Below are 18851 nucleotides of genomic sequence, written 5' to 3' on the forward strand. Positions count from 1 at the left end.
TAAGAATAGGCATACTGGGTCAGACCAATGGTCCATCCAGTCCAGTATCCTGCTTCAACAGCGGCCAATCCAGGTCACAAGTACCTGTCAGAATCCCAAATAGTAGCAACATTCCATGTAGAACCCCAAAGAGTAGCAACATTCCATTCAGAATCTCAAATAGTATCAGGATTCTATTCAGAATCCCAAAGTGTAGCAACATTCCATGCTACCAATCCCAGGGACAGCAGTGGCTTCCCCATGTCTGGAAGAAAATACACATGTGCACCTCAAAAAATTCAATTAAATGCAGAGCTTAAACACAAACCCTGAAATGTCCCTTTTTAAAGTGGCTAAAAGTGTGAAATATGCAAGTATGATTTAGCCTTCATGCAGTGGATCCAGATGGCTAACTCTGATCAGTTTGGAAATCACCCTTATTATCTACGTACAAACATTTTGGATTGAGTTCACATCTTTTTCAACGGTACCCTAAGCTGAGCTATATTCAAGTACTTGAAGTATTTCCCTGTCCCTGGGGGGAGGTTACAATCTAAGGGGTTTTTTTTGCCAAACTGCGCTGAAAGGGGGCCTGCGCTGGTGTCAGCGTGTGTTTTTGACGCACGCTGAGGTCCCCTTTTCCTTATAGTTAAGACGATTTTCTAAATGACCACTTTCCCACTCTTCAAGAACTTGATCATGCCATTCAAGATTTGAAATGGAGATCAATAATTCTCCATTTCAAATCTTGAATGACATGATTTTCCTGCCTATGGGCTACAAGGGGAGCCTGCAAATTGCCTGCAGCTATTCTAGATTTATGCTCATTAAGCCTAACTTTAATAGGATGATGACTTCTCCCTATATATATCAGTCTGTAAGGGCATTCAATCATATACAGATTTGCACTACTATAAATCGTATTAGCTCTTGCCCTAATCTCAAAGCTAGTGCATGTGGGGGCTGCCAGCCTCCAGATTTTATTTCCAAAGCGCCAACAGTAGATACAAAGGAACATTAGAACGCAGTCATTAAAAATTACTGTGGCAATTTCTGCATAGGATAGCAGTGATAGAGATCCCCTTAGTGTACAAACGTGAGGCCCAATTGGTCAAAATAGAATGAAATATACTTGGATTATTTTATTAAACAAATTGGTAAAGTTTAGCTGTTGAAAATTTGTCATCTTTGTTTGAATTTGGTGGCACCTTTAGAAGTGGCTGTCTTAATTTTGTTTTTTCAATCGGCTCCATGGTTTACAGCACATTTGATTGAATAGAAAAAAAAAATCTTTACACAGAAAAAGGTAATGGAGAAAATACAGATTATACACACTATCACAATATAAAGAGTGTTTAGGTTCATATGGAATCACAACTATGACTGCAAAGAGAGACTGTTTAGATAAAGATACAAAATGCAAACTCATCAAGAGAATTATTCCAAGCATCCACCACTCTCTCCGTGAAAAAATACTTAAAGAAAAATGTCAGGAAGTATTTTTTCACGGAGAGAGTGGTGGATGCTTGGACTGCTCTCCCACGGGAGGTGGTGGAGAGGAAAACGGTAACGGAATTCAAATAAGCGTGGGATAAACATAAAGGAATCCTGTTCCGAGGGAATGGATCCTCAGAAGCTTAGCTGAGATTAGGTGGCAGAGCAAGTGGTGGGAGGCGGGGCTGGTGGTTGGGAGGTGGGGATAGTGCTGGGCAGACTTATATGGTCTGTGCCCTGAAAATGACAGATAGAAATCAAGGTAAGGTATACACAAAAAGTAGCACATATGAGTTTATCTTGTTGGGCAGACTGGATGGACCATGCAGGTCTTTTTCTGCCATCATCTACTATGTTACTATCCAGCTTATAATCGAAAAAGAAAAATGCCTATATTGCAACCCAAATCGGGAGATAGACGTTTATCTCACAAAAATGAATAAATCAGTATAATCGAAAGCCGATTTTGGACGTTTTCAACTGCACTCCGTCGCGGATGCGGACAAAGTTGATGGGGCGTGTCAGAGGTGTGGCGAAGGTGGAACTGGGGCGTGGTTATCGGCTGAGGAGAGATGTACGCGTTAGGGCGAGAATCGAAAAAATAAAGGCTTTTTTAGCGAACATTTAGGACACTTTTGTTGGACCCTTTTTTCACACGAACAGGTCCCAAAAAAGTGCTCTAAATGACCAGATGACCATCGGAGGGAATCGAGAATGACCTCCCCTGACTCCCCCAGTGGTCACTAACCCCCTCCCACCACAAAAAAATGATGTTTCACAACTTTTTATTTTCACCATCAAATGTCATACCCACCTCCCTGGCAGCAGTATGCAGGTCCCTGGAGCAGTTGTTAGGGGGTGCAGTGGACGTCAGGCAGGTGGACCCAGGCCCATCCCCCCCTACCTGTTACAATTGTGCTGTTTAATGCTTATTAGTCGTCCAACCCCCCCAAACCCACTGTACCCACATGTAGGTGCCCCCCTTCACCCCTTAGGGCTATAATAATGGTGTAGACTTGTGGGCAGTGGGTTTTGAGGGGGATTTGGGGGGCTCAACACACAAGGGAAGGGTGCTATGCACCTGGGAGCTCTTTTACCATTTTTTTTTTTGTTTTTGTAAAAGTGCCCTCTAGGGTGGCCGGTTGGTGTCCTGGCATGTGAGGTGGACCAGTGCACTACGACTCCTGGCCCCTCCCACGAACAAATGCCTTGCATTTATTCGTTTTTGAGCTGGGCGCTTTCATTTTCCATTATCGCTGAAAAACAAAAATGCCCAGCTCACAATTTGGCGTATAAAGCATGGACGTCTATTTTTTTCGAAAATACAGTTCGGTCCGCCCCTTCACGAACCCGTTCTCGGAGATAAACGCCCATGGAGATAGACGTTTTCGTTCGATTATGCCCCTCCACGTAACACTTACCATCACTTATTTAGATAGCAGTAAGAGCTCTCGCATTAACTTTGTGTTAACCAGTTGATACGCAGTAATGTAGATGAGCTAATTGGTTAGCGCTGGAGTGTGCGTAAGTATATAAGTATTGCCATACTGGGACAGACCAAAGGTCCATCAAGCCCAGCATCCTGTTTCCAACAGTGGTCAATCCAGGTCACAAGTACCTGGCAAGATCCCAAAACAGTACATTTTGTATTGTATCCTAGAAATAAGCAGTGGATTTTCCCCAATTCATTTTAATAACAGCTTATGGACTTTTCTTTTAGGAAGCTATCCAAACCTTTTTTAAACCCCGCTAAGCTAACTGCTTTTACTACTTTCTTTAGCAACGAATTCCAGAGTTTAATTACACATTGAGTGAAGAAATATTTTCTCCATTTAAATTTACTACTTTGTAGCATCATTGCACACTCTCCGCCCTGACACACCCCTCCAAAAACTTTACAAAACAATAATCACCGTGTGCTTTGCATGTGCACATGCCAAAACTATTGTGCAACACTTTAGTGTATCCCGCATTTGGCTATTTTTGCTAGGTTAAGTGCGCATTAGCGCTTAACACAGTTTACTAAAGTGTGTGCCTGAGATAATGGAGAGCTAAGTGACTTGGTGAAGGTCCGAAGGAACAGCGATGGGATTTGAACCCTGACTCCCCAGGTTCTTAGCCTGCTCCTTAAATCGGTAGGCTCCTTCTCCACTTTGAAAGTCACTGCTTTGATATTTTAGGACTTAATTTTGCTAGCTGAAATGTGCTTTGTCTTTACCTCTTGTTACAGGCAGAAGCAATTCACGTGAACCCACTTTACATCTTGATCCCGACCACTCTCTGTACTTCGTTTGCATTCTTGCTACCGGTAGCAAATCCACCCAATGCCATCGTGTTTGCATATGGACATCTGCAAGTCATAGACATGGTGAGTCGCTGGCAAGTTCCAGGAGCATGTGCAAGCTGAATTCTTAAATTTATGCTTCTAGGTTAGGCCCCTTCAATTATGCCCTATTTTCAGCTAAACTTAGCACCCTAAGGGGTCCTTTTACAAAGGCGCGCTAGCGTTTTTAGCATGTGCTAAAAATAAGCATGCGCTAAATGCTACAGACCCCCATATATTCTTATGGGCATCTCTAGCATTTAGTACATGCTAAAAAAAAACGCTAGCATGCCTTTGTAAAAGACCCCCTTAAGTTTTCACTGAAAATAGATCTAACTTTTGGGACTTAAAAGTTATGCTTATAAATTTAGGACTGCTATCCATGTGCCTAGATTTATGAACTTACTGCTGAAAATAAGTGCTAAGCTCCATTTTCCTCCACCTTAAATCCACTCCCGATGCCACCCACTTTTTATGCTCCTTAATGTAGGAATTTAGTGAAATTTTGAGTATAAATTTAGGAACTCAACCCTAGTATAATTTCAAAGATATCAATTTAGGAGCATAACTCTCAAAGTCAGAAGCATAAATCCCGTGAATATCAAGCCCATGGTCTGTACATTTATGTTTTTTAAGGGACACTCTTTCCACACCTAGATTTTGCAAGTAGGCACATAAATCAATCCTCGCGACATATCCTGCCTGTCAGGTTTTCAGGATATCTACAATAAATTTGCATTCACTTCCTCCATTGTATTCAAGTCTATGCTAGTGGTTCTCAAACAATTAGCCAGTTTTCAGGATATCCACCATGAATATGCTTGAGATAGATTTGCATACAATGGAAGTAGTATATGCAAATCTAACTCATGCATATTCATTAGGGGTATCCTGAAATCCTAACTGTCTGGGTGTGTCCTGGGGATTGGGTTGAGAACCTCAGGCATAGATTACTGTAATTTATAATCTAGGTGCGCACTTGTGAACTCTATCCATGCTCTGCCTGACCTTGCCCCTGTACATACCTCTACAACAAAGTACAGGCCATTGTTTCATTAAATATGTTGGCTGGAATTTTATAAGAGGCTCTATTTATGCACATATGTGACCCCATACACACAAAAATAATTACCTCAGAAATGCGTAGGTTATCCACTTAATTTAGGCCTAAAAAACTGCATGGGTAGTTGCTGGCAGCAGTCATCATGTAGACATATTCAGTGGCCCTTAGTATATGGAGTGTCACTGCGGAGGCCGCTTCAGTTCACCATCAGGCCACTGATTTTAAATGCCATCAGTAGATAATTTCTTTAATTCTTAATTTCATGTTTTGTGTTATTCTTCTTGTAGGTAAAAGCTGGCTTGGGTATAAACATCATTGGGGTTGCTGTAGTGATGCTTGCTACAACAACCTGGGCAGTCCCCATGTTTGATCTCCTCACATATCCTTCTTGGGCACCAAATAGCGTTGCATTAAATACAACAGGGTTCTAGATGCATAACCTCTGGAACAGATTTCTGGATGGATGAAGAGCATTAGGCCAGTGGAACCTGAAGATGCAGAAGAATCAATGAATCACAGATCCAGCGATTTGGCTGTTGATGATAATTTCATCTTATATGGATATTTTAATATGGACATCATTGTGCCCTGACATTAATTCAGATCTATCTAGACATATCCAATCCTCACTGCATTTTAGTTTCTACTGTTCGCAAATTTGGGTTAAAACAATCAAGTGAAAGCAGTTGAGACTTGCAAACTCAGATTGTTTCGTAGCATGTTTCTTAAACGAAGTCCAACTGCAAGATTGGGAAGAGAATAGGTTGTGCTATGACTCAGTGGAGACACAGGGGAGGCATTGAAAGGTGAACTCTATTGAAAGACACAAGTCCAAGTAGAGAAAGGACAAGAGAACCAATATGGCATGAGACTTGCTACCAAGAAGACTTTTGTTCAACATTGGATGCACATTTGTGTTTACCAACACAGCAATTCAGCAAGAAGGTCAGCTCCTGTTGCAGGCATCGGCCGAAACATGGCAGTGTCAGGTCTACATGTGTTCTTCCATCAATTAAGAGTCTTGTGCCAAACTGGTTCTTCTTCCTTCACCTCTACGGCTCAGTGGATCATGTGAATCTACAGTATAGTACAGTAGGCGAGAATACAAGACAAACTTTTTTCTAAAAGTTTAAGGCAAATTTGGACATGAAGTTGCGTCTACTTGGACTTTACAAGTTTTCATTGTTGTGTGGGTGTGTATAACAGAGTTTTTCTTTTACATCCCTGCATAAGCATGGACCACAGATACATGTTTGCATGTGTCCAGGAAAGTTGACTCCTTTAAGTTCTGAGTGGAGCTTCTTGTTTTTGGTTCAAGTTTATAGCTCAGTTCTAGCTCACTCTTATATCCTAGAATAACCATTATATATTCTTTTAGAATGACAATTTGACCCTTTTCTCAGGGTTGTAAAACACAGGGAGTTATCGTATGCAATAATCTGAATGCTGCTTTTAAACTATTTGTGGTACTTTTTCACACAAACAGGATAGTCACACATCAGATGCAGAACTGACAAATTCAGAAATTTGCTATGGTAGGACCTGACCACACGTTCGGAAGTCATTGTTCCAGGCCGATCCAGTGGCTCAGTAAAAAGTATTATGTGCTTCCTCCAAAAGGTTCCTGATTTAATTCAGTCTTCCATACCCCAGGTCAACCGGAAAGGGGAAGCGGGGGAGGGGGGGGAAAAGTCATATTCATCATTAAAGGTGACGCCCAAAGGTTAGATACAGGGTCTGCAATATGGAGTTTGGGAAGAAGAGCTGCTTTGTGGCTTCAGGCCTTTCCTGTTGCTGTGACCAGAGCAGAAACTATGGGATATCGTATTTATTGAAAACGAGGGGTCAAAAATCTCCAAGAGAATCCCAGCACTGGACCCAACTGAGCTGGAGGAAAAAAAGGGAAAGGGCCGCCAGGCCAACAGAAAACATTTTTCCGCACACTTTACCAGATAGTGTATTGTATTAAATTGTCAGTGCGAGCATTTTGCCATCATAGTCAAAAAACTAACTAAACATTTTTAAGACGCACCTTCTGCGATTATAATGAGCAAGTCACTCACAGAACAGCGCTGAACAAAGAAACTCGTCTTTCTTTCAGCACCTTGAGAATCGTGTGCACTTCTGATTGCCTATGTCAAAAATGATACAGAGGAACTAGAAAAGGTTCAGAGAAGGATGACAAAAATGATAAAGGCAATGGAACCCCTCCCCAGTGGCGATCCTAGCCTGCATGACACCCGGGGCGGATCGCCGATGGCCCCCCCCCCGGGTGCAGCGCGGCCCCCCCCCCCAGCGAAATGACACCTCCCCCGGTTGCACGCCGCTGGGGGGGGGGTGCCGCGGCGTGCGCCTGTCAGCTGAGTTTGCTAACTTCGCTGCAGCTCCCTCTGCCCCGGCAGGAACAGGAAGTAACCGCCCACCCCCCCTTGGTACGCCACTGCCCCTCCCTTATGAAGAGAAGCTAATGAGGTTAGGACTCTTTAGCTGGGAGAAAAGACAACTGAGAAGGAATATGATAGAAATATATAAAACCCTGAGTGGTGTGGGAGAGTTAAACGGAGAATGATTGTTGAAATGAACAACCAACAGACTGAAATCAAATCATAGAAAGTGTTTTTACGCACAGGACGTAATTAAGTTTTGGAATCTGTTGCCAGAGGGCAAGGCAACTAACATAGTGGGATTCAGAACAGGTTTAGACAAGATCCTGGAGGAAAAGATTTTAGCCCAGTAGCCTTGAAACCTGTTGCTTATTCTTTGAAGTAAGCAATGAGAACATTGATCTAATTTTGGGATCGGCTGTGTCCTTGTGATCTGGACTGGACATTGCTGGAGACAAGATGCTGGAACTGATGTGACTCAGCATGACTTATCTTGTGCTCTTATGTCCATCATGATCACCATTAATGGAGGTCAGTAATACAGATTTGTTTCACAGCCAATCACAAAATCTATTTGTTGATACACTAATTATGACATCCTACACAATCTCACTTTACAAGCTCTAGAGTTGGCTAAAGTGGTTAGGAACAGTGATTGCGCGTGAACATCTGTTGTTATGAAGAACCGACAGTATGAGGACAAGTTAGCAACAGTCCGTCACTTTACTGTGGAGAAGTGGCCTAATGGTTAGCACAGTGGGTTGAGGAGATGGGAAACTGGGATCAATTCCCACCCCAGATCCTTGTGACTGTAGACCAGTCACACCTGTCTTTTGCCCCAGATACAAAATCTTAAATTTGTGAGCCCACTAGGGACAGAGAAAGTATCTGCATGTAATAAATGTAAACCACTTTGGTTGTACCCCAGGTATATTAAATCCATGACCCTCTAACCACTAATGGATCTTCAGAGATGGATTTGCTTGTGGCTGCATACAGGAGTGCTTCCAGTTTTAAAGAATTACACCTGTCTTTTAGATTGTACACTTGTCTCTAGATTGTACACCTGTCTTTTAGATTGTAAGCTCCTTGAGCAGGGACTGTCCTTCCATGTTAAATTGTACAGCGCTGCGTAACCCTAGTAGCGCTTTAGAAATGTTAAGTAGTAGTAGTAAAACATCCACAAACTCAAACCATGCTTTCAGAGTTCTGAGACAGGGCAGTAGGTACCTGCTCGGGAAATAAACTTTTGCTTTGTTTTATTGTTCACTAGTAAAAAAGGCCCGTTTCTGTAGGCAAGGAAACGGGCCTTAGGCAGGCAATTCCCTCCCCCCCCCCCCCCCCCCCGTGCTACAACCCCCTCGAACCCCCCTTTCCACGAATCTGTCGATCTCCCCCCGGAACGCCGAAAACCGCACCCCCCCTCCCGCCGCTGTTGTGCACTACCTTCGGGTGGGTTCTTCAATCATCTTGTCTGGAAGTTCCTCTGCGTGCGTCTGACGTCAGACGCATGGAGTTAAACTTTCTGAGAAGATGATTGAGGAACCCACTCGAAGGTAGTGCACAACAGCGGCGGGAGGAGGGGTGCGGTTTTCGGCGTTCCGGGGGGGGGGGATCGACAGGTTCGTGGGAGGGGGTGGGTTTCAAGGGGGCCATAGCGCGGGGGGTGACAGCTGATTCCGAGGCAGTAGGAGGAGTAGGAAAACACGCTGCGCGTGTTTCCCTACTCCTCCCCTTGCCTTGGAATCAGCTGTGTTGACATCAGTGACGTCCGTGCGTGTCTGCCTCGCAGACCACTTGCAGCCAGGGAGCCACGGTACCAAGCATAGAACTTTGGAGGTGAGAATTATTATATAGGATTTATTGTCCATGTATTTTGCTTTTGTTTTTATTTGGTTTTTTTTTTCATTTCTATCATTTTAGTATGCACTAAGGGGTCATTTTACTAAGGTGTGCTGAAAAATGGCCTGCATTATTGTAGGTGTGTGTATTGGATGCTTGCAGGTCCATTTTTCAGCGCACCTGCAAAAAAAAAAAAGGCCTCTTTTTTGGGGGGGCGGAGGGCGAAAATGGACGTACGGCAAAATAAAAATTGGTGCGTGTCCATTTTGGGCCTGAGATCTTACCACCGCCCATTGACTTAGCAGTAAGGTCTTGTGCGTTAACCGGGCGGTAATCGTCAGTGCATGTACATTGCCGATTACAGCCTCGTTAGCACCAAGCGGTAGAAAATAAAAAATATTTTCTGCTGGGTGTATCAGACTGTGTATCTGTGACTGGTTGCAGGGGGCCTGGCTATTGTGGGATGGACCCCTCAGTGATCACTCCACCCTTGAAGAGTGGCCCAGCATTTGAGTACCTGCACCTTTTTTGCTAGAAAAGATGCACTGGTAATAGATGACAGACTCGCGCAGCTGGTCCCCTGCTCGCTGGTGCGGTTGGTTGCAGTGGCAGGCAGGAACAGCAAAGGTCAAGCACTGGCTCAGCACAACACCCTAACGCCAGCTGGTGCAGGATTTGTGGTGACAAGGGTGTCCTGTTCAGCTTGCTGTCCTCTGAGCATATGAGAGGAATAGGTAATTACCTCAACAGCATGCTTTTGAATTCATTAGCATCAGTGGCGTACCAAGGGGGTGGTGGTGGTGGTCCGCTCCGGGTGCACGCCGCCGGGGGGGGGGTGCCGCGCACCTATCTGCTCCACTCGTTCCGTGCTCCCTCTGCCCCAGAACAGGTTACTTCCTGTTCCGGGGCAGAGGGAGCATGGAACGAGCGAAGCCGACAGGCGCGCGGCACCACCCCCCCAGCAGGTAAAATTGCACCCGGGGGGTGTCCTTTCGCCAGGGGGAGGTGTGTCCTTTCGCCGGGGGTGGGGGGGTCACGCTGCACCCGGGGGGGGGGGGCACATCGGCGATCCGGCCCGGGTGTCAGCCACCCTAGGAACGCCACTGATAGCATACTCATTGCGCTGTGAGCTGGTGAGCTCATTGGTTCACGCTTTCGTCGGCTCTCAGCATTGTGCGCTAGTAAATGCAGATGCTAGTCCAGCGCTAAAGGCCTCTACCACCCATGTTTTTGTGATTTCCAGCTAGGCACCCTGGTCCCAGTCTTTTGTGTGCCAGGAACATCTCAAGACTGAAGGATGAAAGTATTTATCACCTCTGCAGGGCTTTTGTGTGGGTCCAGATACAGTTAACAGGATCATAATTAGAAAGTCACTGTGTGGAACTCAAGAGGGTCAGCCAGCTGTAACTGATATCTAACTGATAACAGCATTAATAATCTTGTTGGGAGAATTACTAATCCTATCTGCACCCAGCAGTAGGAACTGTGTTATGGAGAACTGTGTTTGACCCCTGCCACTCCCAGTGGTAGGACGTAAGAGTTTACAGGAGTAAAGCACTGCTCAAACATAGAAGTGGAGTATAGGAGAGACTTTGTATATTTTTGCTACAGTTGCGGTTCTCCTTGTCACATGTTGTTTGCCTTGCCACTGTTATAAATGAATTTAAAAGACATTGAGTAAATCCTTTGGAGTCAGTTATTATTATGATTATTTGTTGCATTTGTACCCCACATTTTCCCACCTATTTACAGGCTCAATGTGGCTTACATTTGCCCAGTCGGTGGATAACAAATACAAAGTTGTATAGTGATCGTATGAGGTATAAGTGGAGGGTCAGAATGGATGAAGATTGCGTGTTGTCCTGTTCGATCATAGTCATGCTGTGTTGGTAGGTGAAGGCGGTTAGCTTAGCAGAGTTTAAAACGGGGTTAGACGGTTTCCTAAAGGAGAAGTCCATAAACCACTACTAAATGGACTTGGGAAAAATCCACAATTCCAGGAATAACATGTATAGAATGTTTGTACATTTGGGAAGCTTGCCAGGTGCCCTTGGCCTGGATTGGCTGCTGTCTTGGACAGGAGCTGGGCTCGATGGACCCTTGGTCTTTCCCAGTGTGGCATTACTTATGTACTTATGAAGAGGGTTACTTGGGGTCGTTGGGGTAGGCCTTTTTGAAGAGGTTGGTTTTTAGTGATTTCCTGAAGTTCAGGTGGTCATGGATTGTTTTCACAGCTTTTGGGGGCCATTCCATAATTGTGCGCTTATGTAGGAGAAGCCAGATGCGTAAGTTGTTTTGTATTTCAATCCTTTGCAACTTGGGTAGTGTAGGTTTAGGTAGGATCTTGATGATCTGACTTTGTTTCTTATTGGTAAGTCTATGAGGTCTGTCATGTATTCTGGGACTATGCTGTATATGATTTTGTGGACTAAGGTGCAGATTTTGAAGATGATCCGTTCTTTGATTGGGAGCCAATGCAATTTTTCTCAGAGGGGTTTGGCACTTTCGAAGCGTGTTTTGCTGAATATCAGCCTGGCTGCTGTATTTTGGGCGGTCTGGAGCAGTGGCGCAGCCAGACTGCCAATTTTGGATGGGCCTGAATCCAAAGTGGGTGGGCACAAAATTTTCTCTCTACCCCCCTCCCCCAGCAAAATTTAGTCACGCTAATCAGATGCATTTGTCACACAGGGTAAAGTGCTGCTTTTCAGTGCATCAGATTTCAGAAAATTTATTTAATAGCCTAACACCCTTTTCAATGAGCTTTCAGAGGCCAAAACCTCCTGCCTCAGGTCAGTATAATGCTGTTACGGTATCCTCGCCTGACCTAAGGAAGGAAATATTGGTCTCTGAAACTTCATTAACACAGGTACCATATTACTTTATCCTAAATTAAAAATAAAATTATTTTCTTTACCTTTCTTGTATGGCCATTTACTTTTTCTTATTGTGTCGCTCCCAGTCTCTAGATTCTGCTTTCCTTCGTTTTCGCTTAACTCTTCTGCCACGGTTTCCTGGCCATTTCTCATTTTTCTCTCCTTTTTCTTTGCTTTCTTCAATATTTTTCTGCCCCTCTCTCTCTCTGTCCTGATTTAGTTCATTCTTACTATCCATTCTTTAATTTCCTTCATCTACTTATGGCTTTTCATCTTTTTCTCACCCTTGTTCTCCCCATGCCCCTTCCTCTTATTCTCCAGTCTTTCACTACTCCCCCTTTCCATGCAGCAGCTCTCCTCTTTCTCTCCCCATCCTTCCAGTCTCCCCTCTCTCTCCCCATCCTTCCAGTAGTCTCCCCTCTTTCTCTCTGCATCCTTCCAGTCTCTCCCCTTTCTCTCCCCATCCTTCCATCCAGAGTCTCTCTCCCCATCCATCCGTTTTCCCTCTTTCTCTCCCCATCCTTCCATCTGTTTTCTATCTTTTCTCCCCATCCTTCCATGTTTTCCCTCTTCTCCCCATCCTTCCATGTTTTCCCTCATTCTCTGCCATCCTTCCATCTGTTTTCCCTCTTTTCTCCCCATCCTTCCAAGTTTTCCCTCTTTCTCCCCATCCTTCCATGTTTTCCCTCATTCTCCCCATCCTTCCATGTTTCCCTCTTTCTCCCCATCCTTCCATGTTTTCCCTCATTCTCTGCCATCCTTCCATCTGTTTTCCCTCTTTTCTCCCCATCCTTCCATGTTTTCCCTCTTTCTCCCCATCCTTCCATCTGTTTTCCCTCTTTTTCTCCCCATCCTTCCATGTTTTCCCTCTTTTCCTCGACGAGGCCCGCCCTGCATGCCAGCGCCAGCCCCCATTGCCGGCCACTGCTGCTTTTCCTGTTGAGCAGCAGGGCCGGCGCTACAAAAAAGAAGAAGCGCTAACGGCGCTAAGGACGAGAAATGTTTTTTTTTTAAAAAGCGCGGCACCGGCAGGCACTGTCTCGGCAGCCTTGAGGCATTGGCTGCTGAGGCATTGGCTGCTGGCTCGCAGGCTCCTCCCGTCTGGGGAACTGAGTTTGATTCCCACTGCAGCTCCTTGTGACTCTGGGCAAGTCACTTAACCCTCTATTGCCCCTGGTACAAAATAAGCACCTGAATATATGTAAACCGCTTTGAATGTATTTATTTATTTATTTCAGAACATTTATACCCCGCTTTATACCACTTAAAGCAGCCTCAAAGCGGCTTACAATGAACTGTGAAATCAAGTACAATGACAATTAAGAGGGCAGAAGAATCAGAGGGAGAAGGGAAGGGGAAGCAGAAATTGATTAGATAAAAAGAAACAAAAAGGAAAGGTGAGAAAGTCCAAAATGGGCCATAAATAGATGGTAGGAAGGACTTCAGTTGATACTTGGAGGCTGAGGCATAGGCTGAACCCTCCTTCCCTGCCTATAAATACAGTGGATTGGACAGTGGCAACAGGATGAGATGAGACCGATCTAGTTGCAAAAACCTCAGAAAAGCGGTATATCAAGTCCCATTTCCCTTTCCCTATTTGAGATTCTACATGGAATGTTGCTACTATTTGAGATTCTACATGGAATGGAATGTTCCTATTCCACTAGCAACATTCCATGTAGAAGCCTGCCCTTGCAGATGAGCAACGCGGCTGCGCAGGCTTCTGTTTCTATGAGTCTGACATCCTGCACATACGTTGCTGATCTGCAAGGGCAGGCTTCTACTTGGAATGTTGCTAGTGGAGGAGTAGCCTAGTGGTTAGTGCAGTGGACTTTGATCCTGGGGAACCGAGTTCAATTCCCACTGCAGCTCCTTGTGGCTCTGGGCAAGTCACTTAATCTTCCATTGCCCCTGGTACAAAATAAGTACCTGAATATATGTAAACCACTTTGAATGTAGTTGCAAAAACCTCAGAAAGGCGGTATATCAAGTCCCATTTCCCTTTCCCTATTTGAGATTCTACATGGAATGTTGTTACTATTTGAGATTCTACATGGAATGTTGCTGTTGCTACTAATTGAGATTCTACATGGAATGTTGTTACTAGTTGAGATTCTACATGGAATGTTGCTAGTGGAGGAGTAGCCTAGTGGTTAGTGCAGTGGACTTTGATCCTGGGGAACAGAGTTCAATTCACACTGCAGCTCCTTGTGACTCTGGGCAAGTCACTTAACCCTCCATTGCCCCTGGTACAAAATAAGTACCTGAATATATGTAAACTGCTTTGAATGTAGTTGCAAAAACCTCAGAAAGGCGGTTTATCAAGTCCCATTTCCCTTTCCCTATTTGAGATTCTACATGGAATGTTGCTACTATTTGAAATTCTACATGGAATGGAATGTTCCTATTCCACTAGCAACATTCCATGTAGAAGCCTGCCCTTGCAGATGAGCAACGCGGCTGCGCAGGCTTCTGTTTCTGTGAGTCTGACATCCTGCACATACATTGCTGATCTGCAAGGGCAGGTTTCTACATGGAATGTTGCTAGTGGAGGAGTAGCCTAGTGGTTAGTGCAGTGGACTTTGATCCTGGGGAACCGAGTGCAATTCCTACTGCAGCTCCTTGTGGCTCTGGGCAAGTCACCTAATCTTCCATTGCCCCTGGTACAAAATAAGTACCTGAATATATGTAAACCACTTTGAATGTAGTTCCAAAAACCTCAGAAAGGCGGTATATCAAGTCCCATTTCCCTTTCCCTATTTGAAACTCTACATGGAATGTTGCTACTATTGAGATTCTGATGCTACTATTTGAGATTCTACATGGAATGTTGTTACTAGTTGAGATTCTACATGGAATGTTGCTAGTGAAGGAGTAGCCTAGTGGTTAGTGCAGTGGACTTTGATCTTGGGGAACCGAGTTCAATTCCCACTGCAGCTCCTTGTGGCTCTGGGCAAGTCACTTAACCCTCCGTTGCCCCTGGTACAAAATAAGTACCTGAATATATGTAAACTGCTTTGAATGTAGTTGCAAAAACCTCAGAAAGGTGGTATATCAAGCCCCAATTCCCTTTCTCTTTTATCAGAAGGGCCCTATGTAACAGAACTAGCAGCAGAATCATAACACCCTCAGACAGTGCCTAGAGCAGCATGGCTGCTGCTCATTTGGACATTTACTGGTATTCTTTCTTTTTTAAAACCTTCCAAGAGATAAAAATTGCAGAGTCAGTTTTGAGACTTTTTAGTGCTTTGTTATTGTCCTTATCTAGTTGTTCAGTGAACTTGGACCTTTGCAATGGTTCAGTGATTAAAGGGATGGCACTGCCAAGTTAAAACTACACTAAGAAGTCTTTTTGTTTTGGAAAGAGCCCCACAGCTGGAACCTGAGAACAGCAAAGATACCAGGTGTCCATTTGAATTGCTGTTAATGTTTTATGTGTACAGTTTTTTTATACAGCTGTTTTAAAGTACAGCACGTTTTCTTTTCTAGTATTTGTTTTTGGAAGCTACTGGTATCAAGGTTAAAAAAAAAAATTTTAACCACTAAGGCCAAGTTAAGGCAAAGATCTCATTTTGGAGAAAAATTAACCTGCCCAATTTCACACAAAGAGTTAGCGCAACTACTACTACTAACTAACATTTCTAAAGCGCTACTAGGGTTACGCAGCGCTGTACAATTTAAACATAGAAGGACAGTCCCTGCTCAAAGAGCTTACAATCTAAAAGACAAGAGAACAATCTAAAGACAAGTGTACAATCTAGAGGACGAGTGAACAGTTAATCTGATAGGTTGGATAGATTGGGGCATTCTATATTTCTCAAGCGGTTAGGCGCCGAAGGCAGCATTGAAGAGGTGAGTTTTAAGCAGAAATTTGAAGATGGGTAGGGAGGGGGCATGGCGTATGGGTAAAGGAAGATTGTTCCAGGCATAGGGTGAGGCAAGGCAGAATGAGCGGAGCCTGGAGTTGGCAGTGGTGGAGAAGGGTAATATTACTAGCGCAAGAGTTGAATTCCTGTCCCAGTCCCCTGAATTATAGTTTAATGCTCTTACCAATAGCCCACTCTATCACCCAAGTACTAATCTTTCATCTTTCCCTCCTCCCATCCCTCGAGCTTTTCCAGCTTGCGTTCTTTGTGTTATGTCTTTTACCATTTATCCCTGCAGAAACTGTGCCATCTGATTTGGCCGTGGATTTATAAACCTCCAATTTATTGGTACCAATACTTATGCTTTTATTAAGTCAACAGTTGTCAACTATATGGGTTTGCTCAGCATATAGGTAAGAGGCTTGAACTCTCCAGTTTACTAAGCACTGCTAGTGGCTATCCGTACGCTAGTGCTGACACGTCAGCAATATTGCATGGACAGCGGTTAGCGCTGCTTTGCAAACAGACCCCTTGGTAAAGTATGTTGTCCATTTTGGTACCTTTAGTCCTAAAATTATTCACAGTGAATTAAATGTGTATGTTTGTAACTAGATAATAATTTTAGTGGTCTAGTAATATTACAGTGCCTAAGCTTCTCAGAATTGTGCTCATAAAATTCCACTCTTTTGGAAAAATATTACACCGAGCCAATTTTGCAATCTAGAAGACTGTGTCACTGACCCTCTATGAAAGTTGCTAAAAATTGTGTGTACAAATTTGGATGTGTGCCCAATTTGCATGCTCAATTTAATTGAATGAGGTAGTTAGCACCAATAATTGGCCTTTTAACAAGCAATTGACACTAATTAGATTTAATTGGGATATTTGAGATCTGCAACTAAATTTTACATGTGAGTTCTAAAAGGGGACACAGAAATAAGAGGGTCACGAATGTAATGGGGGCGTTCCTAACAATTACGCATGTTGTTATAGAATGAGGGGGAATACACGTCTAATACATTTGCACCACATTTCAGTTGGTGCAAATGGCCATGCCTAAAGTTAGGTGCAATTCCCTGGCATAAGCGTATTACCTTCAAAATCTGCACCCTGGTCCACAAAATTATCTATGACGAAGTCCCAGGCTACATGACAGACCTCATAGATCTACCAACCAGAAACACAACCAGATCATCACGAACATACCTAACCCTCCACTACCCAAACTGCAAAGGACTCAAATACAAAGGAACCTACGCATCCAGTTTCTCCTGTATAAGACCACAACTATGGATCTCACTGCCAAAAGCTGTGAAAACAACCTACGACCATCTAAACTTCAGGAAATCACTAAAAAAACAACCTGTTCAAAAAGGCATACCCTACCGACCCAACATAAATGCCTACACTGTGCAACACAGCAAAACCAAAGCTCATAATGGACACTATATAATCTCTCCTCTCTTCAGTCCCCATTGTGCCTGAACCTTAATCAACCACAACATCACCATGTATTTGTTTCTCTACCGGAGTTGGCGAACGACTTTATGGTACTATGTAAGCCACATTGAGCCTGCAAATAGGTGGGAAAATGTGGGATACAAATGTAACAAATAAATAAATAACAAATAAATCGTGGCTTATAGAATAGTGCTTTTTTGGTGCTGCTTTTTTCAGCGTCATATATAGAATTCAACCCCAAATGCCTCTTTAAAGTTTTTACAAACATCTTCGTAATTGCAGTTCTGCCTATTACATTTGATAGCAACTAATATAGAAGAAACTCATTTCAGAAGATCAAATGTCAATATCAAGTCAATATCAACTGCTGTTGCAAAAAAAAAAAATCCAGATATTTAATGCCACTGTCTGGATAATGGCTAATGCTGAATAACTGCATAAGACGATCAGCACCAGAACTTATGTGGGCAGTGGCAACATTATGTCTGTTGTCTAGATATCTTAGCCCAGCATGCAATCTGGAGAGCAACCTATCTGGATAGCAGACTGAATCTTCCATTGTCCAGATAAGTTCTAGGACTGCCCTGGCTCCACCCACACTCCACCTCAGCCCTATCAGTGGCCCTTTCTGGATAGTGCCTCTAAATAATTCCGTCAGCAGCACTTATTCAGTTAGCATGTTCTGTTATCTGGATAATTCTTCTGAATATTGACCACATAATGTTTGGGTAAACGTGAAAAAAAAAACCTTTAGCAGTTACAGTATATGAAAAGTAGCAATTGAAATTCATAAATATTCAGGGTCCCTTTTACAAAGGCACGCCCAAAAGTGGCCTGTGGTAGCGTGGGTGCGTGTGTTGGATGCACACTGAACCATTTCTCCACTGCGTCTGGAAAAAAAGAGAGGTTTATTGGGCGAGGAAATAGACGTGTGGCAAAATGAAAAGCGGTGAGCATCTATTTACAGCCTGAGCTCTTAATGCCACCCATTGACTTAGCGGTAAGGGCAGGGCTGCCGAGAGACTAGGCCAGGCCTGGGGCAAGGCCGCCCCCCCTGCCCCACCTCTGCCCCCTCACCACTGCCGCCCTCCGTTGCTCCCCCTGCTGCCCCCCTCATCGCTCCCCCCGCCGCTGCAGTCCACGGTCTCACCTGCCTGCCTCCACGGCTCCGGGCCCCCTTCATTCAAAACGGCAGTCGTAGATCGCGTCTCTTCTGGCCTTCCCTCCCTGTGTCCCACCCTCATCTGATGTAACTTCCGCTTTCTGCGAGCGCGGGACACAGGGAAGGAAGGCTTGAAGGGAGGAGATCTGTGACTGCCGCTTCGAATGCAGGGGGCTCGGAGCTGAGGAGGCAGGCAGGTGAAACCGGGGACTGCAGCGCTGGCGGCCTGACCCCTGTGCCGGGCCCCCCTTGGAGGCCCGGGCCTGGGGAATTTTGCCCCCCCCCCACCCCCACCTCTCGGCGGCCCTGGGCTCACACATTACCTTGCGATAACCGCTCAGCACGCACCAACTGCCAATTACCACCGGGAATGCACCTGCGATGGAAAATAGAAAATTATTTTC

The 18851-nt window shown here is 44.4% G+C and overlaps 1 protein-coding gene and 1 long non-coding RNA gene across 2 annotated transcripts in view; both read left to right on the forward strand.

The window, feature by feature from the left end:
• SLC13A1 (solute carrier family 13 member 1) overlaps window positions 1-5437 on the forward strand; it is a 110368-nt gene extending 104931 nt beyond the window's left edge. The window contains exons 16-17 of the mRNA XM_030216750.1: window positions 3704-3841; window positions 5147-5437. Coding sequence (XP_030072610.1) covers window positions 3704-3841; window positions 5147-5290 — 282 coding nt within the window. The 3' untranslated portion in view covers window positions 5291-5437. The remainder of the gene's footprint in view (window positions 1-3703; window positions 3842-5146) is intronic.
• Window positions 5438-7308: 1871 nt separating this feature from the next.
• LOC115478502 lies at window positions 7309-8510 on the forward strand. The gene is made up of 2 exons (XR_003943535.1): window positions 7309-8272; window positions 8410-8510. It is a non-coding gene; the product is annotated as an uncharacterized LOC115478502 (long non-coding RNA).
• The last annotated feature ends 10341 nt before the right edge of the window (window positions 8511-18851 follow it).

The sequence above is a fragment of the Microcaecilia unicolor genome, chromosome 10 (genome assembly GCF_901765095.1).
Source record: "Microcaecilia unicolor chromosome 10, aMicUni1.1, whole genome shotgun sequence".
NCBI classification, from domain to species: domain Eukaryota; kingdom Metazoa; phylum Chordata; class Amphibia; order Gymnophiona; family Siphonopidae; genus Microcaecilia; species Microcaecilia unicolor.